This window comes from Myotis nattereri (assembly GCF_964212035.1).
Source record: "Myotis nattereri genome assembly, chromosome: 2".
Classification (NCBI taxonomy): Eukaryota; Metazoa; Chordata; class Mammalia; order Chiroptera; family Vespertilionidae; genus Myotis; species Myotis nattereri.
In genome coordinates, this window is record NC_138076.1 from 169,234,530 (window position 1) to 169,262,035 (window position 27,506).

Sequence of the window (27,506 nt, forward strand, 5' to 3'; positions counted from 1 at the left end):
GCCTGGCTCCCAGCCTGTTCACCACCAAAGGCCATTTTTATTATTCCCCCACCTCCCAAGGGCCTCAGGTTTTCAAAGATTTTGAGTGGCCACTTTAAGCTTTTATTTTAATTGAAGTATAATTGATATGTAGTGCAACATCCAGGTCTTAACTATACTGTTTAATGAGTCTTGACTACATCGTTAATGTATTAATTCATTTTCCATTTTTATTACTTGAAAATATATAAAATTGCCAGTTAGAATCTAGGATTATCACATCACATTAATACAATCTAGCCAAAAGCAAGCATACCTGACATTTTAGTTAACCTGTTTAGCCTGTTTGAATTTCCAAAATACAGAAAAGCAGCTCTTAGATCCTTACCATTACCATCTAAGAGCCTGTTGATTCAAAGACCCCACGTGGGTAAGGAGGCTCAGTGAGTTATTGGGAGAGATGGCAGGAAGAACAGGACCCCTGTGGGCCTTAGAACTACTGCCCTGGCTGTCAGGATTGCTTCTCAGGAGTTGGGCACGAAGAGGTGTGATTTTATTGGTTCTTCAGAATAAAAAACATACAAACAGTGGTTCATAATAATTTAAAAACTAAGTGAATGTGACTGGATACTTAGTGATATTAAAGAATTCTTGTCATTTTTTTTAGTTTTGATAGTGATATGGCAATATTGTTTGAAAAAATAGTTATTCCCTTTTAGAAATATGTGCTTAAATTTTTACAGAGATAGGATATCTGGAATCTGCTTTAAAATAAGTCTATGTGATAGTGGGGGTAAAACTTCAGACTGGCTTGAATTGATAATAGTTGAAGTTGGTACCTGGGGGTTCATTATTCTATTCTGTTCACATTTACATATGTTTAAAAGTTCCCATAATAAAAAATGTAAAAGGGAAGAAATTATAAAATTGTGAATATTAGTCAGGGTTTAGTATAACAGACATCTTCCTGTGTGTGTTAAACAAAAGGGGTTTAACACAGGGAATTAAGTGCCTATAAAATTGTTAGAAGAAATGACACAGCAGGTCTAGGCCAGGCCTCTCGGAATAATGACCAGAATACCACCATTCAACTGACCTGCTAAGGAAATGCTACCTGTGCCTCCATCAGGAAGCTGGGAAACCAGGAAACCAGGAAACTGGTTCCTCCTTGTCTCCGCTGCATGTTCCAGGAACACATCACTTGAGCCAAGCTGCTTATCAGGAACCCATAGACACAAATTGTTGGCTCCAGTGCCGTCTGCTTCACCTGATAGAACTGGACCAACCAAAGGGATGCCTTGCCCCCAGCACCTTGCCCTCTGATTGGTGGAATCTAAATCAGATCTAGAACCCAAGCTGCAAAGGGACATGGAAAATATAGTTTTCAATTCTCCATCCTCTGTAGAACTGGACTACAATGAAGTGGGAGCAAATATTGGAGAGGACCAATCCACTACAAAGTATATTAGCAATTGAAACTATTTCAGCTTATTTATCCCCAAAAGTAATTTTGAACAAATGTTTAAGTTACACTACATTCTTTGGTTTGATTTTCCCTGTAGAATCTTGACATCAGCTCCCGTAAACCTCCTATTCCTCAAGAAACATGTACAGTATCTTGCTCTCCTTACTCTAACTGCGCTCATCTGAATGGGCTCACAAGGCTGTTCTGTGCACATTTGGTCTCTGTGTCTTTGCCTATGCTGTTCCCAGTACTGTACAAGAAATGCCTTTCCTATCCCCCAGTCTAAATCCTATCTAGTTTTAGACATTGTGCAGGTCTTAACACTGTAAAACCTTACCTGATTCCTCCAGGCCCCATTTACTTTCCTTCCTTCCCTGCCTCCCTCCTTCCTCCCACCCCTCCTTCCTTTGTTTCTTCCTGTATGTACATATGTATGTATGTCTGTCTCTGAAATCCTTCTGGACTTATTCTTCGTTCTGCCATATAGTTTGGTTCTATCATGCAAATGTTTTATGGTATATTATCACTTTATGTGGGATGGTGTTGCTTGTTTAAATAGGCTGTAAGCCATGTAAAGCCAGACAAGTTTGTATATCCTCTCCTTTGCTACCTAACACCATAAAGAGCAGAGAATAAGTTTATATATTTTACATTGATCGTATTAATAACATGTGCCAATAAGCATACCAACATAATAATGTAGTGAAGGATCAGAAATGTCTGTGCTGAGTAAATTGTAATTTGTTATCTAATATAAATGTCGAGAGAGTAATTATGGTTGCGTTAACATCAGGATCTTCACATGATGACCCCATTCAGCTTTTTAATTGGTTTTATAGTCTGATAATTGCTTTGATCTTTCAGTGGCACTATAATTTTTTGTTTCTTGAACTCCACCTGTACCCCATGCCTCTGTGCTATTGATTATCTTCTCCTTCACTGAGAAGTCTCAGCTCAGGCCTCAGCTCTGCCTGTCCATCTTCTGTCCACCAAGCAGTGTAACTGTCCAGGAGTAACATGTTGGCCACCAATTTATGGTATAGTCAAGCGGCTAAACAATCATTAGAAGTAATTGTGTAGACCTGTGTTTACTGACATAACTCAGTGTAGGAGACCATATCTTGTTAAGTGAAAAATATGTTTTTAAACTGTATGGTATGATTTCCATTTTTAGAAATGTATACATATTTTTTCATTTGTATTCATTCTTTTCATTTGACAGGTACTTAACTGAGTGCCTACTGTGTACCAGGCGCTATCTCTATGTGCATACAAAAACCCTGGAAGGTCATACTCCAATATATATACACTGATCGTCTCTGCTTGCTGAGATAACAGGTGACTTTTTTCTTTTTACTTGTTTCCTTCTTCATTTGCAAACTTGTTTTTTACAATTTTTATACAAAAACCTGTATTATTTATTAATAAGGAACTGGTATGTTTTTTAAAAGCACTTCTTCAAAATGCTTACAATATAAAGCTACATAAAAATAGGTTTAAAAAAGTCTAAAATCCTAATAAAATAGAGAGAGGAGGAGGGAACCTAGAGAGGGAGAAAGAGAAGAAAGAAAAGAGGAAAGACATGAAAATCCAGCAGTGGCTATTTTGGGATGGTGGGATTCTTTTACAGTGTCTGTTCTAAAGACTCTACAGTGAGCCTGTATTAGTTTTAGGATCAGAAAAAATATTTTTTTCTTTTTCAAGACCCAGTGCAAATGTGACATTTCTGTGATGCTGCCTCAGACCCCTGAGTCTGACTTTTCCCAAACTTTCACATCCCTTCCTCACCTGGCACTCCATAAATATGAACAGTGAGTGGATTGTGTTTTCTGCATGCGGCCTCAACCGTAGTGACAGTGTCACTAACTTTGTTAACTTTTCCCATTTTTCGGTCTTCATTTTCAAGAATAATTAGATTTCAGATACGTTATTTCACAAAAATAAACATTTATTCTTAAAAAAAATGATTAGGGCACACACTATACATGGACAGAGGAAAGACCATGTGAGGACATAGTAAGGAGGCAGCTATCTGCAAGCCAAAGATAGGGGCCTCAGAAGGAGGTGTGGACTTGATCTTGGACTGCTAGCTTCCAGACTACGAGGAAAAAAAAATTCTCTTTAAGTCAAAAGTATTCTATATGATTAACTTAATATTGGTATTTGCCCAATACTGACATATTTTTAGTGGCCAGGATTTTCTGTATTCTTCTTATTCTTTCCTCTTTTTGTCCATTTTTAAATGACTGCTTTTATGTGTGTATACACACACACACACACACACACACACACACACACACACTAGAGGGCCAGTGCATGAAATTCGTGCACTCAGGGCGGGGGGGGGGGGCGTGTCCTTGAACCCAGCCTGCACCCTCTCACATTCCAGGAGCCCTCGGGGGATGTCCAACTGACGGCTTAGGTGGGGAGTGGGCCTAAGCCGACAGTCGGACATCCTTAGTGCTACTGTGGAGGCGGTAGAGGCTCCCGCCACTACCACTGCACTCGCCAGCCTTGAGCTCAGCTTCTGGCTGAGCAGTGCTCCCCCTGTGGAAGCACACTGACCACCAGAGCGCAGCTCCTGCGTTGAGTGTCTGCCCCCTGGTGGTCAGTGCGCCTCACAGTGATCAGTCGATTTGCATATTAGCCTTTTATTATATAGGATATATATGTATATATGTGTATGTGTGTGTGTTATTTGTATAAACACATGCACACACACATATATTGATATGAAAGTTTAAGTTCAAACAGTAGACTCCCGATTTATGGTTAGTCAACCTTTCCTCTCCTTAGAAAGCTTTTGTCTAGTGTCCTGCTTCCTATCAGTTTATGGAGAGCCAAGGGCTCCTTAATCCAGACTGGAAACTCCATCCACTGAATCAACTTCCTACCAGCCCTGTAGCATCACTTCAGTAGCCTCTGAGGGAGCCATACAGGAGACGGCCAGTGCATTTGTGCAGCTTTCATCAAGGGGGCCCAAAGGGTAAGGTGGTGTTCAGTTGTCTTAACGCAGTTCATCTTTTGCAAAGTAAAGATGGGGGTAAACCTGGCTACTGTGTGAAAGCACTAAAAGCAATTAGAAGTGGCCCCTCTCTCGTACTACCACCCTGGCTGGAAGAGGCAGCCCCGAGCTGCCACGTGGGGCTTAGACCAGGAGTTCACGGAACTCACATCTCCCTGCCCCGGCTTCCTGCTATCCAGGAGAGACCCTGCCTGCAGGAAGGTGAAGCTCCTGGAACTTGAGGTATTAGAAAGTATGTATGTTGTGGAAGTTGTAAAGGATCCCGGGACCGGGGAGGTTTCATTCTAGATGGGAGACTGTGTGAATAAAAAGGAGTAATGTATGGCCTGGCTGTGTGAGAAGGAGGAGAAGAAGAAAATCCTGGATAGATATCATTCTAGGGTACTTTCTATGGGTCCTGAACATATTATCAATTAGCCAAATGCTTCTTGAGATATGCAGGATGTTAGATGGGCACATTGGTGTTTTGACACTAAACTGCAATCATCTTATGGAATTCGGGATCAGAAAAAATATAAAAAGGTCATCCAATTACCATTGGAGATAAAAAAATTTCATTGGCATTCTGCTTCATTCCATGGTCCCCATCACCTCACTGAGATTCTCCCGGTGAGGCTCCTGCACATATGGAAGCCTTACTTTTGAAACTGCATTCTCCACGCTTGCCACCAATTTATTTTTATTTATTTATTTATTTATTTCTCACCTGAGGATATTTTTTCAATTGATTTTCAGAGTGGAAGGGAGGGAAAGCGGGGGGCAGAAAGAGAGAAACATTAATGTGAGAGAGACACATCGATCGTTTGCCTCCCACACCCACCCCGCCAGCAACCAAGATACTTGCCCTTGACTGGGAACTGAACTGGCGACCTTTTGATGTGTGGGCCTACACTCTAACCACTGAGCCAAACCAAGCAGGGCACCACCTGCTTTTTCATTTGTGATGCTATGTGTCTGAAACTTGGTCCCCTCCTTGTATACTATTGGTGACCCCTCAGACATTTAAATCCCAGTCATTCACATGGGGGAAAATGTGAGCTCTGCAAATCTTTTGTTTCTGATGAGGAAATGTAGTTTCAGATGGATTAACCTAAATCCCCTGAGTATGAATTTTTAAATCTCTAATTCCCTGACATGGAGTGATTTCATTGCAGAAATGGAATTAATCTCTTGCAGTTGATGGATAAACTGCTAAATTTCAAAACACAGATTTGTCCTTTGCTATTTGACCTCTGGGTTGGGTGGTTGATCCCTCCTGATGCCATTTATTGCATTTTTATTCAACTGGGAATGCTAAATCAGAGGTGCATTTGTGGCTCTGTGGTCTGTAACCAGCTATATGTGTGTCCTATGAGCTGACACATTCAAGTAACCAACTTACTTTCATTTTAAACATACTGTTTTATAAAACGGTATCTATATTGCCTGCAGCTGACATGGTATTCCTATAAATGTGAGCATAAAGATTGTGGGACATAACTCATTTTATAGTTAAAAATGGAGGGAGATTTATGAAAGGCATAAAATATAGAGCCTTTATAACTTGATATACAAAGATCGCTTTGAGTAGCAAAATGTAAAAGTTGCATTATCAGTACATTAACTGTTTGTTTACTTAAACTGTCTTAATCAGTTGGTTATATTCATATGTTTAACTATATTTCACTGTGTTATATTTTAGGGGTGTCAAGCTTATATTTTTGCTGCTATCCACTTGTAAATACACTCAGAACAGGAGAATTTGGACGAAGTTTTTGACTACAGGTACTTTATAAACATGATGCATTTCAAAAGTGGACTCGAATTAACTGAGTTGCAAAACATGACAGTGCCCGAAGATGACAACATCAGCAATGATTCCAATGACTTCACTGAAGTAGAAAATGGTCAAATAAATAGGTGAGAATTTTCCTAACACTTTCTATCAAGTAAAAGAGTTGTCTCTAAAATATTCTGATTTTCAGTTATTCTCTTGAATTATTCATTACTAAAGTTATGCTCCATTTGAAGATGTAATTTGAATTTCTTATTTGACATCTGTTGGGCATAGTCTGCAGTAGCAGATGAAGCAAATAGGAAAGCAATTTATTCATCCTTTCCAATCTTTCATTTGAGTCTAATAAAAGTGTATAATACATTGGCCCCCAACCAGCCCTAACTTTTCAGAAGCTCTGTGCTTAGAATTAGACAGACTCTTGGCCTTTCACTGCAACCCACATCTGACTGTGTCTTATAGTCATCTGACCTCACCCACATTTTTAACCAAGAAATGGTCAAAGTCCCATTTGCCACTGTTCCCGTGTTAAAACTACAAATGCACTATTACAAGCATCATTTGCAACATGGATTTTAAATCATAAAAACTATAGTTGAGCCCAGATGGCTCTATGAGAAACTGTAGTAGAGAAATAGTACATGTAGCAGAAGGAAAAGAAAAGATGCCATGAGTGAGGGGAGATAGAGATGCAGGTGGGAAGAGTGCTGGCCTAGAAGCTTTTGACCTCAGCATGTCTGTCCAACTCTTGGCTTCTGAGTTTCTTAATTTCCAAGAGTAGGGCCAAATGTCTTTATGTTTTTAATGATGTGGGCATTCTCTGACCTCCTGAGTTTTAGTCCAGCCGAATGGATCCTGTAGCAGGAAGGTCTCCAGCTTGGGAGCTAGTGGTGTGGCTTGTTTGAAGCATGATGCCTCTAAAAAGGCTACGAGAAATGAGGGGAGTATGTGGGTCTCCTTATTAGAACAGCAACGATGCTACACTTTTTTTCTTGGGGTGGAGGGGTTGTCAGAAGGAAATTGGGGTAGAGGGAGATGACAGCATACATCACCTAGCTAGGCATCATATTGGGAATAATGTCCAATAGTTTGCTCTATATTCGGATGTAGTGTGTACATAAATAAGTGGAAGTCCAGTATAGGTAGCTGCTATCATTCACACATACATACTCAGAAGTTTCAGCCCTGCCTCTTCTTCTTTATCTCTTCCTTACATGTTCTTAGTGGTTAGGTCTCCATCCAGACACTTCCTCATTAGAATCCCAAGTATCATTTACTGTATTGTGATATTTCTGATTGTTGGACTCAAGTTTACTTCTTTTACCTTTTCTAAGTCAAATTATTAATAATAATGAACATTTCTTTTTCTTTTCTTTTAAATATATTTTTATTGATTTCAGAGAGGAAGGGAGAGGGAGAGAGAGATAGAAACATCAATGATGAGAGAGAATCATTGATCGGCTGCCTCCTGCACGCCCCCTACTGGGGATCGAGCCCACAACCCGGGCATGTGCCCTTGACCGGAATCCAACCTGGGACCCTTTGGTCCTCAGGCTGATGCTCTATCCACTGAACCAAACCAGCCAGGGCATAATGAACATTTCTTGACTGCCAGCTGTGTTTACATGTATTGCCATTTATCCTTATAAAAGCATCATGCAAAGCATTATTTTGCAAATAAGGAAATTTTTCAATTTTTGTGTACAAGTAAGGAAACTGAAGCCCAGAGAAATAAAATAACTTGCTTAAGGGCATACACAGGTTCATCTGAAATCCTAGTCTTTTTACTCTCTCTGCCTGCCTCTGCTTATAATGCTCAGGCATTAGCTTGTTCAGTTAAACTCTGCCAGTGCTAATTTATGCTCTACTCCTGGACTGTTCTGCAGTCACTGCTGACCTCCTCTTAATGGTACATGGGATCCCAACCATTTCACAAGTAGGACACTTTGGTTTTATAACACAGCTTCAATTCCAAAGCAAGGCAAACCTTGAAGACCTTAAAATGGGAATCATTCTAATACTCAGTTTAGAGTCTGGACTTGATCTTAAAGAGTTTTATTTACTAACAATATTCAGTTTTTGAGTGATGACCATTCTCACCCCTGACTTGGGCACCTTGCCCAGTGAACTCACATCTTCTGAGACTGTGACGAAGGCAGTGAGCTGGTACAGCAGGTTTGCTGTTGGTGTTGACCACTTGTTTTGCAGAATTTGGTTCCTTTACTGCACATGCGGTGTGATACATTTATTTCTTCATTTATCTTATCTCCCCTCTTTCACTGACACAGGTCATGAGCCTTTCTTTAGTTTGGCTTTAGGACAAATAAAATTAAAAACAACATATGCCAAGAAGCCAAAAAGATAAATAAAAATCAGGATCTCCACCATGATTGCTGCAAAAGCTATACCTAAATACCTCTCATTTTTGTTTTTTTTATATATGTTTATTGATTTCAGAGAGGAGGGGAGAGTGCGAGGGAGAGGAAGACAGAAACATCAATGATAAGGGAGAATCTTTGATTGCCTCCTGCACGCCCCACACTGGGGATTGAGCCCGAAACCCGGGCATGTGTCCTGACCGGGAATCGAACATGACCTTCTAGTTCATAGGTTGATGCTCAATTTCTGAGCACACCAGCTGGGCAATACCTTTCATTCTTCTTATAGCTTTTTCATATTGATGGGAGGAAGGTAGGCTCAATTATATGCATCTAAGGGAACGAGCCCCTGAAACAGGGAACTTCTATGTAACAGTTCCTCTTTTTTAGGAAACTAGAGAAAATGTTGAAAACAAATATTGATCTTTGATCACCTGGCATCTAGCTTACAGCTTTGCCTGGAAACTCCCCTATTCTTAGAATAATGTTTTAAATTTTAGGAAAAAATAGAGTAGAGTCATTTGGGCATTAGAACAACTGCCCCTATTCCAGTTCAGTTGTTTTATTTCATAATTTTTGGGTTATAGTCCTAGAAATCTATACCTAGAACAGCAAAACCTTTCAAAATGCCCACTAGACCAGTTCTGCTAACATTTTTTGTTTGTTTGTGGTGTGGTTGGGGTGGTGGTGGTGGAGTAGTGGGAGTTCTGCTAACATGTTAATGTGCGTAGGAAATATCTGGAAACCTTGCTAAAATGCAGATTCTGATTCAGTAGATCAGGGAGGGGCCTGAGGTTCTAATTTCTAGCAAGCTTCCAGGTAATAAATACCCTTACTGCTGGTCCCTGGACCACACTTTGAGTAGCAAGCTCTAGACCAGCCGTGCAAACTATGGCCCATGGGCCGGATCTGGCCCGTTTGAAATGAATAAAACTATTGAAAAAAAAGACTGTACCCTTTTATGTAATGATGTTTACTTTGAATTTATATTAGTTCACACAAACACTCCATCCATGCTTTTGTTCCGGCCCTCCGGTCCAGTTTAAGAACCCATTGTGGCCCTGGAGTCAAAAAGTTTGCCCACCCCTGCTCTAGACTCTTCCCCTAGAAGTGAGCTTCCTGCCAGGAGGAGTCATCTCAATCACCTCTATGTCTCTTGCACCTTGAAACGATAGATAAAAGTGCCTGATATAGAGTGGAAATTACAAAATACTTGTTAAATGAGAGAGAAAAACAGAGACAGACACAGAAGAGAGAGTGGTTTGAATTTGGACTTGTATTGAATCCTGGCTCTATCGATAGGTCTTGTCCTTTGAGCTTCAGGTCCATCCCTGTAAGAACCGGGATAGTAAAAATACCTTACTTCCTGGGCATGTCGGGGAATAGTAAATGTATTCCTGCTTGTAGGTTAAGAACTCAGGCTCTGCCTTCAGCCAGTTTAGGTTCAAATCCTGGCTCAATGGTTTTGTTATTAGTAATGTTACTTTGGTCAAGTTACTTAATTTATCTAAAATGGAGCTAATAATAGTACTGACCAATACAATTATTATGAAAATAGATGAGAAGACCCATGTAAGGTACTTGGCAAGTGTCTGGCAACAGTAAGCCTTTTAGTGTGAGATGTGTCTTTATCAATAAAAGTGCATCCTCTTTCTTTGGCAAGCACTTCTTTCTTGTCTACATCAAGGAATAATAATATTGTTTTAGGTTCTGGATGATTGCTGACTGTTGCTTCTTTAAAGCTGTTAGAATATTAATAGATTATCCTAACTGTATCTAAGCAAATATTCACATATTTTCATATTTACTTACTATTCTCATCTCTCTGCATGGTTATTGTTGTTGTGACCCAGGCAGCATCTAACAAAGTTTGAGAGTCCCTTGTTAAAATTGTTCTTAAAAGGATTTGGGGCAATTCTTGTCACTACCCCCTACATCAGCCTTTTTTTTTTTTTTTTTTTTTTTTTTCGTCCCTGTATATCCTTCAGAGTTCATGTACTAAATTTATATCATTTGGGAGAATCCTTGAAAAGTTAAAGAATACTCCGTCTCTTCTTCTGATGATCAGTTCTTATGTCAGAAAATTCTTTCCTTGCTTTAACAACTCCTGTTACAACCTAGATTTCTCCTATTTTCAGTAGAGTTTATTCAACCAGAAAGGCTTTGCTTACCTCTCAGTCTTCTCTTTAAATGCCTGCTGTTTCTTTAAATCTTACATGTCCTCCAGCCTCTTTGTTACTTGCTTCTTTCCTCCTGTTCTCTTTTCCTTTTTTATAGAATGTTAGAATTTCAGGGAAAGAACTGGGAAAGGTCATCTAAGTACAACCATTGATCTCTTCTGTGTTATGAAACCTCAAATAGAACACTATAATCTAGTAAGAATCTGATTGGTAGAGATTAAACTAGGAAGAATATCTTCCTATTGCACAGCCCATCCTGTTCGACTGTTGTTGATGTTGATTTATTTTTGGTTTTAAATAACTGCTCTATATTGCTCAGCCTCCCTTCACACCTACTCCTTTTGAAGGCTTTGTCTACTGAAGGTCACCATGACAGCCACTGTAAGTTTTTGTTTGGTTTTGTTCTCAGAACAATTGGCCACCTAATAGTTGATTGAATTCTTCTTTATGGGTACAGACCAACCCAGTGAAAACTCTCTTTTTATAATACTTTTATCATCCTGAGACCACATGTCAAAGGCACCTTCTCCCATAGCCCATTTTTAAGTAAATGAAGAGAAGTTTAACTCAGTTTCTTTGCCAGAAGTCGTGGTTTTTATCACACAATTGCATGTTTTTTAAATGGTAAGATAGCAGAAACTTGTGATAAGCCGCTTGACCTACTTATTTTGAATGGACTTTTCCATTACTAAAAAGGTTGGTTTTATTTTGTTTAAAACAAGTTTTCAGAAATACAAAGCAGAGATTTAAAGACTGAAGAGAAGAAAAAGTGGAGATATCATAAAGAGAATAAAGAGGATTTCTTTATTCATTCTTACTATTTCATTCTTACTGAGCCTGCCTTCCCTGCAGCCTAAGCTACTCCCTAATTCCTACAGAAGATGCATATTTGGTTTACGAAAGGTTCCTCTGAGTTGCTAATGCATGGGCGGGTACATTTTAGAAGGAGCTGAGGGGCTGAGAGCACTGTACAGCAGCTCTGGATGTGAGATGAGTTCAGTAGCACAGTATGTGCCACAGAAAAAGTAGTAAGTAGGTCAGAGTCAGGAAATTCAGCTCAAACCAGAGTATGAGAAGGCTCATGGGTGAAGCTTCGAACTGGCAGGAAGGTGCTGGCTGAGAAGAGGACACAGGGTCTCTCCCCAGTGGAGGTGGATTCCCACTGCTGCCGTGTTTTTCCGTCTCTAGGAATGCTATGATCCTGTCTCAGTCCTCACCCCCCCTTGGGAAGACCATTTTGAGTAGTGGGAGCTGAGAATGGGACATTGAGGCAAAGTCAAATTCAGCAGCATCAGGAATTGCAGGATGAGGGATTTACACTTGGAAGTGTCTCAGTGGCCCTAACCGGTTTGGCTCAGTGGATAGTGCGTCAGCCTGCGGACTGAAAGGTCCCGGGTTCGATTCCGGTCAAGGGCATGTACCTTGGTTGCAGGCACATCCCCAGTAGGAGGTGTGCAGAAGGCAGCTGATCGATGTTTCTCTCTCATCAATGTTTCTAACTCTCTATCCCTCTCCCTTCCTCTCTGTGAAAAATCAATAAAAATATATTATTAAAAAAAAAAAAAAAGTGTCTCAGTGGGGGAGCCAGTGAAGATTTTTGGGAAAACCTATTAGGTCTTGCTGCAGAAAGTGCACCAGAAGAGGCAGAATCAGGGAGGCTCTTGAGATACAATATATTTTAATGTGAATTTTGATAGTTACTCATTTCTTTTCAACAGCCCTGTGAGTCAGTTTCATCATCCCCATCCTGCAGAAGTTCTGCAGGGAAGAGCCGGCAATCATGTAGGGGCCTTATTCTTCCTCCCCCTTCTTTTCTTTATCTTTTTTTTCTCCCTTTCTGTTTTACTCCAACTCCATGCACGATGCTACTTTATAAAGACACATGTCTTAACACGCCACCATTACTCAGTTTGATTCTTTCCTCTTCCTCCCCTTTCACAGTGTTTGACCCTACAGAATGCCTTTAGTGTTACAATGATGATACCTCTTTCTTCCCGGCCCACCAGTCTTCTGCCACCAATTCTGGGGAATGGGGCCAGGCCAGGGGGCTTAAATCTGCTACAGGCGGTTTGCTACGTTTTGTTCAGTTTGCTTGAAAATGTTTAGGCTTTTCCATTAATTTAAAATAATGGAAATTCTCTTCAGAAAAGAAGTCCCTCCACAAGAAAGGCAAATGGGGGAGCTTCTGGATAAATATTAGATTGACTTGAGTTGATTATTAAAACTAGCCTGATTAAATACAGTCTTTTATTTAATGGCTTTTTTTTTAAAATATATAAATCCTCACCCAAGTATATTTTTTCCATTGATTTCAAGAGAGAGTGGAAGGGAGGGAGGAGAGGGAGAGAGTGAGAAATATCGATTAGTGCCTCCTGTATGCGCCCCCACCGGGTCTGAGGCACATGCCCTTGACTGGGAATCGAACCCACAACCCTTTGGCCCGAGGGCTGATGTTCTAATGACTGAGCAAAACCGGCCAGGGCCCAAGTGTATTTTTATTTTGGAAATCTATTTCATTTTGGTAAGTGCAGCACCTGCATTTCCTTGGGCTGCCTGTGTGAAAAGGAAGGCTGCTTTTCCTTGCCTCTCTGTAGCCAGGCCTGTGGCCCTCAATTCTGTGGGAAGCTCAAAAAATGTTAAGGGCAAGAAAAGGGCCAAACACTCTATAACTGTCAGATTGGTCTCCAAAATATTGTCCTTCTCCTGTGATCCTACTTATCAGGCCTCTGGCCTTAAGTGTCTTCTGGCTAATCCCTTCCAATCATGGTTTCCCTTCTCTGGATGCCTTACCTCATCTCAGTTTTGCGCAGCCTGGCATTCCCATTCTGGTGGGAGCCAGTGTGGTCTCTCCTATTCAGAGACCAAGGTTTTCTTCATCTTCCTTTTGGTCTCTCGCAGTAACTGTCCAGGTCCTAGGCAAAGGCAGGTGCTGAAGGGAGTAAACCACAGATCGTGCTGCTTCTACCAGGTGATGATCTCAGGAAGTTGGTATACTGCCTGTTTTTGGCTTATTTTGGCAAAATAATGCAAACTTGGAGAGGTGATGCCAGGGAGAAGCCAGACCCCCGTGGATTAAAGATGAAAAAGATAGTTAAATAAAGCCAATATTGATGATGGTTTCATTGAAAATGGTTTCTTATGAAACAGTTATTATTCAAAAAAGCATGTGAAAATATAATGTACAGTTTAAAGATAAATGCTGCTTTAAAATAGTTCAGCTCTTTTTTTTAATATATCTTATTGATTTTTTACAGAGAGGAAGGTAGAGGGATAGGGAGTTAGAAACATTGATGAGAGAGAAACATTGATCAGCTGCCTCCTGCACACCTCCTACTGGGGATGTGCCCGAAACCAAGGTACATGCCCTTGACTGGAATCGAACCTGGGACCTTTCAGTCCACAGGCCGATGCTCTATCCACTGAGCCAACCGGTTAGGGCATAAAATGGTTCAGCTCAAGTGGCTTTACATTCATTAGTGAAACACTTATTGTGATTAGTACATACTAAGACCAAATAATTAACTCTCTGGAAGAGGAAACAGCGTACCTAACATGTTTTACTAATACCAGCAGCCAACAAATGGACTTCGACAATACCACTTATTTTTTTAATGGTGATTTAAAAAAAAATTATTTTTATTGATTTCAAAGAGGAAGGGAGAGGGTGAGAGAGATAGAAACATCAATGATGAAAGAGGATCATTGATCGGCTGCCTCCTGCACGCCCCACACTGGGGATGGAGCCCACAACCCAGGCATGTGCCCTTGACTGGGAATTGAACCTGGGACCTTTCAGTCCGCAGGCCAACGCTCTGTCCACTGAGCCAAGCCAGCTAGGGCTTAATGGTGAATTTTTTAAAAATTAAAGATTTAGGCCATAAAGTTCTGATGTTAATGCTGAATATGGTTCTGAGAGCATTCTGAATTCCTTCTTCTATGTATTTGCAGACAGTTTACTCCACTTAGCCTGCCTGAAACTTTCTCATCCCAGCTCGTCCCACGCCTCCCGTCCCTCTCCCCCCCTCCACCCCCGCTGTTGCTCCTACTCTGTGCCTGGAGCTGTAGAGATGATTTCATTCTCCCAAGAGCGCCATGAGATAATGTAATAGTGTTACTCTCATTTCACAGAGGAAACTGAGGTAGCCTAGGGCCTTGTAGCTAGTGAGGATTCAAACTCACCTTCTAAATCCCTCCCTTTCTTAAAGCCCTAGTTCTGCCCCTAACCATGGACTAATGCCCTGCCCCCACCACCATAGCTTCCTCTGCTGAACTCCTATAGCTCAGTGTCTGCATCTCGTATTACATACCCTCATGTCTCTCTCATCACCTTGTCTGATGACTTGCATATGGCAGGTGCTGAAGCAATATTTGATGGAGAAAGAGCTGTTTCCTTTTTTTCAGGGGAGAGGGAATTCCTATTTAATAACTTTGTACCCCAGGAATGGGAGCTCAGAAGGAATCCTGCCTCTGCTATTCTTTTACATGACAGCGTTAGAGTATTTTTGACATTATCTGATTTGTAGTTAGAGAAAAATCTACGTAAAAGTTAACTTACATTGCATACAGTGTTTTAATGTGTTCGTATTGAAATTATTTGAATTAGATTGATAACTTTTCATGTGTAATATGTTTTGGTAAGTAATCATTCACTTAGGTGTAATGTTAAGCTTCAAATCACTACCATGAGGTTAAATGTATTATACATGTCTTTACAGCAAGTTTATTTCTGATCGTGAAAGTAGAAGAAGTCTCACAAACAGCCACTTGGAAAAAAAGAAATGTGACGAATACGTAAGTGTTATTATAATAAGTATGCTTATTTTTTAATCACATAATTTGGGACAGATCTTTTTTTTTTTTTTAATGAGTTCGTGTGTCACCTCTGACACGCGTGTCATAGGTTCGCCATCACTGTACTATCATATATAACAGTGGACAGATCTTTTTAATTCATGCAGCATAGTACCAAAGGCATAGCTATCTGTATTTACCAGGATGTTCCTCAGATTCTATGTATTTTCTCTGGAAACCCATTAAAAATCAACCACTAAGGAAGGTTTTCTTTTTTCTTTTCTTTGAAAGATTGTAATATATTCTCTGTAAAACATTCAGCAGTACGAAAGCCCTCCCTGGGCCCTCCTGCCCTCTCACGGGTCCACAACTGGTGGAACAGTCCAGAAATCCTTGAGCTCTGGAAGGTCCCTGGTCTGTCCTTGGGGAACACAGGTGGCTATTTTGGAAGAACCTGCTCACGTATGGTTCTTGACGTCTGGGGAATCCTTTTGGGGAAGATCACTTCAAACTCAATAATGAGGTCCCCGCGTTTCTCGGGTGTTTTGGGGAGAGGGAGGCCTTCAGGAACTTTTCGCCGCATGCCAGGCCTGATGACATCTTTGAACACGATGGGTATGGTCCTGCCGCCCAGAGTGGGGACATTCACAGAACAGCCACACAGAGCTCCCGAAGGGTGACCCTGGCTGGGTCAATGACAGCAGAGCCATCTCTCTTAAAGATGTTGTGTGGCTTGTCCTTTAAAACCAAGACGATGTCAGCTGGAATGTTGTTAGAGGCCTGGTCTCCCTCCTTGGGGAAGGTGATTTTTTTTGGTCCCTTCTTTCCACCCCGGTTTCACTTCAATGGTCAAGATTTTGTCTTCGTGGCGAATGCTGTTCCCATCGGGGTTCAGCCTTTTACGGGAGATCTTCATCTTCTTGGTACAGCCGCTGTAGGTCTCTTTAAGGGAGACCCTAAGGTCATGGGTGACAGGGGGGTCTTGCTTCTTTCGGGTGGGCTCTTGGGCAGGGCGGGAGCAGACCAAGCTCATGTTGGTGAAGCCACCCATGCCCATGGGGAAGCCAGAGGACGGGTCCTCCATGCCCACGCCTTCTTCCCCGTTCCTCTGTCCAAAAAAGGTGTCAAAGGGATTTCGGACACCGAAGAACTCAGCAAACGGCCCGAGGGTCCCCATGGAATGTGTAGCTAAAGGAGGTGCCGTTAGCAGCGCCCCGCTTCCACCCCTGGGGTCACCGCCCTGAGGCCTCCCCTCCGCAGCGGTGGACCTCCGCTTGCGAGGTCGCTGAGCAGGTCGGAGGCCTCGGCGACTTCCTTGAACTTCTCCTCGTCCGTCCGGGCTCCTGGCCCTTGTCCGGGTGGCAGCGCAGCGCCTGGCGGCGGCCGGCCCACTGACCTCCTGTCCCACCCGCCGCGGGCCGGGCCCAGCGTCTGGTAATAGTCTTTTCCCATGGCCCCCGCCTGCGACCTGCTGCCCTGCTGTCGGTGTCCCCCCAAGAAGGTTTTCTTGAATTTAATTTGTGTTGGTTTCTAATAGTGCTTTAAAGGCTTTGGTGTGATGAACAGGTTTGGGGACTGTCCTGCTTAGTGTGAATGTTTGTCTCTTTGTTCAGATTCCAGGAACCACCTCGTTAGGCATGTCTGTGTTTAACCTGAGCAACGCCATTATGGGCAGTGGGATTTTGGGACTCGCCTTCGCCCTGGCAAACACCGGAATCCTACTTTTTCTGTGAGTGTTGACATTGCGGCATTTTTCAGTTTTAAACTGTGTTTTCTGTATGTTTCTGTTCAAGCACAGAATAAATAGGAAATATTTTAAAGTTTTTATTTCTTTTTATGTTTTTACTAACTTTGCTAAGTTACCAGTACATGCTTTTGTATTTTTATTTGAATGATTTTCCAGGCTGCACCCAATGTTTATAAGAAAGTGAAAGGAGAAAATCTTATTAATTACAAATACCAAAATAGGCATTTATAAAAAGGATTAAAAGCATTTTTTGTATTTTTGAACTTTTTGCCTGTCACTTTAAATCTGTTAAATGGTCAAAATATTAAGAGGTGTTTAATCCAACTGGTCACCACTGTAGTATTTGGATTGCTTTGGAACATTTACTGTATCCAAAAGTAATTAGACATTGTTTGAATAAATATTCAAGAAGCATAGAAGTTTATAGTGTTTTAAAGAAGAGAAATTAGCATGTACTTTTCTTCTGCAGTTCAGTGAAAAGTTAATGGGCAATTTTCTTTTAAAATAAGTTCATCTCAAGCTGATAAGTGGAACTTTGTGCCAATGCACAGAGGGCTTATTTTCAGTTGGAAGATGAAGACATACCATAGAATTTCTACCAGGAAAATTCTCACCCTCTCAAACCTCAAAGGAGTCTCAGTGGTGCTTTGCCTGATAAGACAGGGAAGAAATTTTCTTCTCCCAGGATCTTGCCTTTTCTCCCCTCACTACTCACGCTCTTCATTGGCCTTGCTCAGTGGTCCTCATTGCCAGATCATTCTGATGAGAGCATCATTACTTTGGTAGCAATGACCAAAAAGACTACTATTTCTAAAAATGGTGGGTATTCCTTTAGAAAGATTTAGAAAACTGTGATGGATATGCACTGCTTCCCATCCTTTTACTCATGGATCAGCAATGCCCATCCATGCTGCCTAATATTGGCCCAGAACATTAGGGATTAATATTCTCACTTTTGTGTGTAAAATCACCTGAGGTGTCCTTCCTGGGCAATGAATTCAATACTTTTTCTTCCTTAATGTCAACCTAACTAGTAGCTTCCTCTCTTTTTTGCCCTGAATAGCTCTGTGTGGCCTTTCTGCTTATGTATATTTGAGCGCAGTGCCTGGTTGTAGGACACAATCACTGAATTGGACAAACTATTTCTGTTGTGATTTTGTTTGTATGTGTGACCCTCTGAGGCTAGCTGCGCTTCTGATTTTTAGTGCGATGACATGAAACAGCTGACTGCCAGTCCAGCTCCTCTTCTAAATGCCTGTGTAGTCTGAAGCAGGTTAGCCACTCTGAACTTCAATTTCCGACCCTTTAAAACAAGAAAATTACACTGGAAAAATCTCAGAACCCTGCCAACCTCCTAAACCCTGTGGTTCTGCGACTATTTTTAGTCATTCCAAAGCTGGAAGTATGTTCAGTTCAGAAATGTGTTTTACATTGATTTATTTCTTTTTTTAAGCTATTGTAATATGTTAAATAGTTATATGTTAATATAGAGTTAACTCTTTGATAATGATAATACCCTGTAGCTCTTACTTTGTGCCAAGGTTCTACTCTAAGTGTTTTATGCTGAATCCTTACAAGTCTGAGACGGGTACTATTGTTAGCTCCCTGTTCCACAGACAAGGGAACTGAGTCATAGATAGTAACTTTTATTTTGAAATCTTTATTTGTCACTATTCTGGGAATTCCCTTCACCTCTCTCCTCTGCTAGACCCCTTGTTTCCTGTATTTCATTTCTTCCTCTTTCTGTATTTACTTCCTTGCCTTTGTTGTTGAGAAAGGATGAATAGAAATAAAATGTTTGAGGTCTTCATGTCTGAAAAATGTTTTTATTCTGCCTTCACCTTTAATTGGTGGTTTTGTTGGATATAGAAATTATAGATTGGCAATAATTTTCCTTCTGAATTTTGAAAGTATTACTTCATTGCTTTCTAGTTTTTTGTGTTGTGAAGTCCTATATGCTTCTGATTCCTGATATTTCAAATATAGCCAGAGTTTTTGTTTTTCTTTTTCTGAAAACTTGTCAAATCTCTGCTCCCAATGTTTTGCAGTTTCCAGCGATGTGTCTTTATGTAAGCCTGTTTCATCCACTGAGTTAGGAAATTGCCACATTCTTTTCTTTTCTTTTATACTTAAATATATACTAGAGGCCTGGTGCACAAAAATTTGTGTACTGGGGCAGGGCATGGGGGGGTGTCCCTCAGCCCAGCCTGTGCCCTCTTGCAGTCTGGGACCCCTCGGGGGATGTCCACCTGCTGGCTTAGGCCCGCTCCCCCGGGGAATCGGGCCTAAGCTGGCAGTCAGACATCCCTCTGGCAGCCCTGGAGCCCTCGGGGATTGTCCACTTGCCACCGGGGAGCAGGCCTAAGTTGCAGTTGGACATCCTTAGCGCTGCTGAGGAGGCAGGAGAGGCTCCCGCCACCACCTCTGTGCTGGCAGCTGGCAGCCTGGCTTGTGGCTGAGCAGAGCTCTCCCTGTGGGAGCACACTGACCACCAGGGGGCAGCTCCTGAATTGAGCGTCTGCCCCCTGGTGGTTAGTGTGTGTCATAGTGACCAGTCATTCTCAGTGGTTCTGATGTTAGGGTCACTTTGCATATTACCCTTTTGGATTTTGTATTGATTTCAGAGAGGAAGGGTGAGGCAGAGAGAGATAGAAACATCAATGATGACCAAGAATCATCGATTGGCTGCCTCCCACACGTTCCCCACTGAGGATCAAGCACGCAACTCGGGCATGTTCCCTGACTAAGAATTGAACCATGACCTCCTGGTTGAGTCCACACTCAACCCCACTAAGACACACCTGGCTGGAATCCATTCTTTTCTTTTAGAAATTCGTGGTCTTCAGTTTTGGGACATTTTCCTTCATTATTGTGTTGATGAATTCCTTCTTCCTCTTTCTCTTTTCACTCTTTCTGGAACTGTTACCAAGATTTTAAACATTAGAGAACTATTCCTCTAATTTTTATTCTTTTCTTTATTTTCATTTCTATAATTTTTCACTGTACTTTCTGGGATATGTCCTCAATTTTTTTTCTTTAACTCTTTACTAAATGTTTTATTTCTTTTATTTATTTACAGGATCTTTTAAAAATTCTTTGAATCTTTCTTTTTATGTTATTTTTTTCTGTTTTATGATTTTGTCTTCTCTGAGGATTCTAATGATAGTTTTCTTTTTTTCTTTTTTTTAAAAATATATTTTATTGACTTTTTACAGAGAGGAAGGGAGAGAGATAGAGAGTTAGAAACATCGATGAGAGAGAAACACAGATCAGCTGGCTCCTGCACACTCCCCACTGGGGATATGCCCTCAACCAAGGTACATGCCCTTGACTGGAATCGAACCTGGGACCCTTCAGTCCACAGGCTGATGCTCTATCCCAGCCGTGGGCAAACTACGGCCCGTTTGAAATGAATAAAACTAAAAAAAAAAAAAAAAAAAAAGACTGTACCCTTTTATGTAATGATGTTTACTTTGAACTTATATTAGTTCACACAAACACTCCATCCATGCTTTTGTTCCGGCCCTCCGGTCCAGTTTAAGAACGCATTGTGGCCCTCGAGTCAAAAAGTTTGCCCACCCCTGCTCTATCCATTGAGCCAAACTGGTTAGGGCCATAGTTTTCTTTGTTATTGAAAATTTCAAACATACAGTAAAGATAATATAAAAGATTTTCATGTTTTCTTCATCCCATAGCCACGCTTGTTCAGTCAGTCTCCTTACCCAGACAGTCTTGAAGCAAATCTCAGCTATCATATAATTTCATCCATAAATATTTCAACATTTTTCTCTAAAATATAAGGACTGTTAAAACAACTATAATATGTCATATCTAAAAAATTAACAACAGTTTCTTAGTATCACCAAACATCCGACCAATATTTAAATTGCTCTGGTTATCTCATTTTTAAGAAACCACTTGGATTGTTCAAATCAATACTCAAATAGGGTCCGGTCCATATAGCACAATTGGTTGATATGTGTTTTAAGTCTCTTTCAATCTATAGTTTCCCCTTTTCTCTCTCCTTTTTTCCATGCATTTTATTTTTTGAAGAAACCAGGCCATTTGTCATATAGAGTTTCCAACAATTTGAATTCTACTGATTGTATTCCTGTTGTTTGTTTTGGACTCTTATCTTTCATTTTAGAATCTTTCTTCCAATGTCAAGTCATCCTTCTTTGTCTGTTATATTCAAGAGTGGGGAGGGAGGGCAAAGTTAATTTGAGCCTGATACACTTTGATGGGGCTTGTTGGCACTGGCTTTACTTGAGGTGCTGTTAATGGCTCTTTCCTTGTGGGACCACCAGTGTGGGTTTCTCTTTGGCTGTTCAAATCGCCCAGAGAGCTTCCAGTCACCTGCCGGGAGGGTCTGGGCGTTGCTGCCATCTTTCTGGAAACCATGTGGTGGCAAAGGGTTGGGGTGACTATCTCAGTGTGTGTGTGTTTACCCAATCCCCGTGTTCATTATAGTTCCCCCTCCCCCACAAGTTGTGCTGAGACTCTCACCCGGAGACTTATATTTTATACTTTCCAGAGAGTGTAACTTGGGATACGTATCTTTTGCCAGGATGGGAGAGGTGTAGTCACACAGCTTTTCAGAGTAGATGCTTGGTCTGGGGAATCTAGCCATTTCTTAAAAGAAGTTAAACAGATCCTCTTTTATTTTAGCCCTGCCATTGTTACCTACTTCCAGTAATGCCCCCAGGGTCTTTTGGGAATTCTGTGGTATAAACTGGATTAGCCTTGGCTTTCTCCACTGCCAATTTAAGATTCAGCTCTGCTACTTTTCAGCTGTTGACATTTTGTTATTGTTGTCTCCTCTCAAGTTTTTACTCTCCTATAGGTTTTATACCTTTTAAAAAAAATCTCTCTACTGGGAAGTCTATGATTCCTGGAATTCAGTTGGTTTTTAATTATACTGGTGCAGGCATAATTGATTTCTTATCTCATGACTCTTTAATTTCTGATTGAAAGCAAATAATTGGATAAACTTGACTTTTATCATCGCAGGAAGATTTCCCCTGGATAAAACTATTGTAGATCATTTGGTTATACTCGAATAGCAAGCACAACACACCAATCTTCAGGTTACAGCTCATGAAGGTAGTTGTATATAAAGAACCCAAACTTCTAAGTTTCTCACAGCAGGTAGAACCCTCCTCCTTCAGAACAAGGACTCACTCTGTGTGTTGTAAAACCAGCTGCTCCCACAGCTGCTCAAAGCCAAGAAGCAGTTGGCAGGATCAGGACATTTCATCTGGTACAGGGCCCTGTTCCAGACTCCTATCGGCCAACAAGGAACAAGAGTCCAAGCCTGTCCAGGCTTCTTTAGAAAAGCAGCTGGGAAGGCTCCTCTGTGTCTCACTGAGCCTGGCTGCGGGCTCTTCACGGGGCTCCTCTGGAAACTTGCTGGGGTGATTGCTTTTCCTTGGATGACTTGGGGGCTCATTATTTTTCAGCCTAACCATCATGGCTGTCATCCCTGTTCGACACACATCTGATTCAAATAGGGCAGATTCAGGGAATTCTGCCCTGTTGTAAGAATGCTGTGAGGTTTTGTGTTCTCCTGAACTCTGAGGCCTCATAATTCTGAGGAACAGGAAGTGTGGGAGTGAGGAATCCCAGTTTACATTTGATCGGAAGGTATAGTTGTCTTTTGGAAACAAAATGGGGCTGTATCCTGAAGCAGCAATTTGGGAATATGCCGAGGCACAAATTCCTCAGGGTGATATGCACCTGTTGAGTTGAGTTTTCCTGAGAGTGGAGATCCAAGGAAAGGCAATGGGTTCTGAAGAAATCCCTTCCACTGTGACTGCCTCTTCTATCGCTAATCTTCTTACACAGCCTTCCCATAATTCCATCAAAGCAAAAGTAGGGATTGGCATGAAAGTAAATAGTGGCATGGAAGAATGGTGGGCTTTGGTTTGTCTTGTTTTGTTTTACAATACTATCTCCTTTACCCCAGCCCAAAATAGGAAAGTTCCATTATCTGAAGATTTCTATAAAAGGCATATATTTTATAGAAAATGAATTACTTTAGAATATATCACCTCCTCATAGTGTTAGGTAAAGGAGAGGTTTATTGCACCATACAGAATCTGTTAAGCAATAACTACTTAATATTTTTCCATAACTTCTTAGCATGTAATATTATTTATTATTATTTTAATAATGTAGCCTTTAAGTTTAAAACCACTAAAAAGGAGAATGTAACTCATGACATTTTTTTTTATTAGTTAAGGTATTACAAATGTGTCCTCATCCCCCCCATTAACCCCTAACCTCCCCCCGCCCCCCACCCTCCCACCCCCCGCCCCGCACACTCATGCTCCCATTCCCCTGTTGTCCATGTCCATTGGTTTGGCTTATATACATGTATACAAGTCCTTCGGTTGATCTCTTCCCCTTACCCCGCCCTCCCCTACTTTCCTTCTGGAGATTGATAGCCTGATTGCTGTTTCTCAGTCTTTGGATCTGTCCCTTTTCATCAGTCTATGTTGTTCTCATGACATTTTTTAAATTTATGTTATTGTTTAAAGTATTACAAATAGTAGTACATATGTTTCTCATTACATTTTTGAGAGCTTGAAGAGATAGCATAGTTATTTGTAAACACTGGGTTTATGGGCAATCTGTTTGAAATGCTCAGTGAAACAACATCTGAATAAACAATAGTTTAAACTTTATTTTGGTTGATTATAACACCAGCCTTTTGTGGGTCTTGTTTTTCATTTTCTATCTCACTTGGGTAGTGTTAGAATAAAAAAGATAATGTATCTAAAAGCACACTTTGAAAAGTAGTATGCAAGAAGACATTTGTTAATTAATATCAACCCACAGGGCTGCTATGTATGAGAAGTTAATAGCGCCCAGCTAGTTAGGCTTAGTGGAAAGAGCATCGAACTGAACACTGAAGGGTCCCAGGTTCCATTCTGGTCAAGAGCACATGCCTGGGTTGTGGGCTCGATCCCCAGTTGGTGCGGGGAGGTGCAAGAGGCAGCCGATCAGTGATTCTCTCTCATCATTGATGTTTCTGTCTCTCTTTCCCTCTCCCTTCCTCTCCGAAATCAATAAAAATATATTTTAAAAAAAGAGATGGGTTTTGTGTGTGTGTGTGTGTGTGTGTGTGTGTGTGAAACAGAGAGAGAGCACACCAGTAGTGCCTGCTATATATTTACACTATATAGTAAATTCTTGTTAAAGTATTCATTAGGTAGTCACTATAATGGTTAAAATTTATAGAATGGTAACTATACAGGGTGGAGCAAAAGTAGGTTCACAGTTGTGAGTACGTGAAACACGGAGTTTATTATTGTATTACTAGTGGCCCAGTGCACGAAATTTGTGCACATTAAAAGGGAATTAATTAGTGGAAATATTTCAATATTGCTATTTGCCCTTTCTCTATAATAGAAGTGTGAGAGATGAAAAAAAATTAGTAAAATGTATATGAAAATAATATATAAATTTATTAATAAATAAACAATAACAAAAGGATATAACAACAACGGAGGCATGATATAACAACAACAAAAACATGATATGAAAACAACAAAAACATGATATAAAAACAACAGTGATGCAAACAATGACTGATAAAGTGATTAAACTTATTCTAATATCTCCCTGTACACCACATTAAGGGTGAAAACACTTTCAGAGTGCTTGACTAATTTCCCTAGTGCTGAAATATTTAGAACTTTAACGTCACATGCTCTTCGAACTCAAGAGAAAGCAACATGTAACTGACCATATGCAAAAACAGGTTCAGGTAGGAATATGCCTACTCTGTCTAGAGTTTGTCCTTGTGATTTATTAATAGTCATCACAAATGCTGGCATCACGGGAAACTGTCATTGAATCAATTTAAATGGGAGGCCAGTGTCAGACGAGGACAAATCAATTCTTGGAATCAGAACAACCTCTCCCTCTGCAGATCCTATTAATAGTTCAGCTTCGATAATGTTAGCTTGTAATCTTTTGATAATAAATCTGGTACCATTACAAAGACCCCATTTACTATTAAGATTTCTCAATAGCATAATGATTGCACCCACTTTTAATTTTAATTTATGACACGGCATTACTGAAGGAATAATATTATTAATAAATTTGATGGGAAAATTTTCCTTTTTAGCATCATCTGTTGAATCAATGGAATCATCACTCAAATATGTGTGAAAATCCCCATCGAGTATACCCAAAATATCTTTTTTTATTATTTTTATTTTTTTATTATTAGTTAAGGTATTGCAAATGTGTCCTCATCCCCCCCATTAACCCCCAACCTCCCCCCCCCCCCCCGCCCCGCACACTCATGCTCCCATCCCCCTGTTGTCCATGTCCATTGGTTTGGCTTATATACATGTATACAAGTCCTTTGGTTGATCTCTTCCCCTTACCCCGCCCTCCCCTACTTTCCTTATCCAAAATATCTTCATTTAATCTTTAAACGTCCTCATTTTTTGGACAAAGAATCGCACATTTAGATACATTTTTAATATTATCTATAGATATAGTATTTCCAAAGGTAGCTTCAATAATACGTCCATTACAAATCATTTCACAGGGGATTTCAATAATATCCATTCCTAAATGAAAACTGCTATCAAGTTTGCCATCTCCAAGTTTTACTAACCATTCACTATAAGCAGAATCCTCTGGTCTCATATTTGTTGTAAGAGGCAACTTTCTGAAACATCCCCAAACATTACAGTACTTTAAACTCGTTTGTACTATGTCTGATTGCATAGCATTCAGTACAATACTGAGACATTGTCGAAAATCCCCTCCAAGAAGGAGAATTGTCCCACCAAATACAACCTTCAAATTTCTCTTAGTAATCTGTCTATGGGGTTTATAGCATGACTGGATGCCATGGTGCATTCATCAATAATGAGAAGTTGGGCCTTTTTAATAGTTTTAGCAACTTCACTGTTTATATCGAGTCTAGAAATTGAAGTTTCATTTAATGGAATAGGTAATTTATATTGGGAATGAAAGGTGCTTCCACCGAGAAATAAATTTGCAGCAGTTCCTGTAGACACTGTGGGTAAAACTACCACCACGACCTCTTATATAATGTATTAAAACTTTATAAAGATATGCCTCCACACTCCAAGGGCCGGTTCCTGCCTCAAACCTCGCCCTCCTGGGAAACAGCTCGGGCAGGGCGCAGCCCTTGGCAACGCGACCCAGGACTCAGTGCCTCCATGCTCTGAAAGCCAGTTCCTGCCTCAAACCTTGCCCTTACCAGAAACAGCTCAGGGAGGGCACAGCTGTGGCTAAGAGGACCCAGAACTCATTGCGTCCACGCTCCGAGGCCAGGTTCCTGCCTGAAACCTCGCCCTCGCAGGAAACAGCTCGGGGAGGGCACAGCTGTTTCCAAGACAGCCCCTGCAGGACTGACTTGCTTCCGGTTGGTCGAGCTTCAGACGTGACATGTTACACCCAGGGTTTTTATACAAATAGATAATTTATAATTATTGTATTATTTTCCATAGGAACAGCTGTAAACCTACTTTTGCCCCACCCCACATATGCTATGTTATCTCATTTGGTCTCCACCAATAGCACTATAAATATCAGTGCCATTTTACAGGTGAAGGAACTGAGGCTTGATAATGACTTAGAAAGTATGGGAGCCAGGATTCCACCTGGACTCTAGAACCTGTGTGATCTAAGACACTACTTTTAGTGATGCCTTCTTCAGAAACCAAACTTACATTATTTATGTACATCCCGAGGGGAATTTTATTCTTATCAATGGAAACTTGCAAGTTGATACTTTCGCTTTTAAATCACCTTGTAGAATCAGTCAGTATTCCTGAATTATTTTAATCCTGTTCCACCACGAACCATCACCTTAATTGTAATGAGTTTTACAATATTGAGTATACCACATTGTAGACAAGGAGCGGGGGTAGTGCGGGGGGAGGAGGATGGTGGTCACGTGCCGGGTCATGGCAAGTAACGTATGTGCCTAACGTATATTGCAAAACCCATGAATCTTCTGAACTGCTTCCTATGTGTCATAACTGTGCCTGACTTTGCCTCATGTGCTATTTAAGATTTCCCACTGACTTCAGGAGCCCTTGAATTTAATTTCTTCCAAGGATTTAACTAAACTTTTTGTATTTAAGAATTAAAAACCAAGTAACACCAAAG

The 27,506-nt window shown here is 40.8% G+C and overlaps 1 protein-coding gene and 1 pseudogene across 2 annotated transcripts in view; one reads left to right on the forward strand and one right to left on the reverse strand.

Moving 5' to 3' along the window:
* The window catches only part of SLC38A1 (solute carrier family 38 member 1), a 70,156-nt gene that overhangs the window by 15,192 nt on the left and 27,458 nt on the right, over window positions 1-27,506 (forward strand). The window contains exons 2-5 of the mRNA XM_081084130.1: window positions 2,667-2,782; window positions 6,151-6,368; window positions 15,517-15,592; window positions 17,206-17,321. Of these exons, the coding sequence (XP_080940256.1) occupies window positions 6,247-6,368; window positions 15,517-15,592; window positions 17,206-17,321 (314 nt within the window). The 5' untranslated portion in view covers window positions 2,667-2,782; window positions 6,151-6,246. The remainder of the gene's footprint in view (window positions 1-2,666; window positions 2,783-6,150; window positions 6,369-15,516; window positions 15,593-17,205; window positions 17,322-27,506) is intronic.
* On the reverse strand, window positions 16,032-17,044 carry LOC308514861 (dnaJ homolog subfamily B member 1-like; annotated as a pseudogene). Its single transcript has one exon. The product of its transcript is annotated as a dnaJ homolog subfamily B member 1-like (transcript).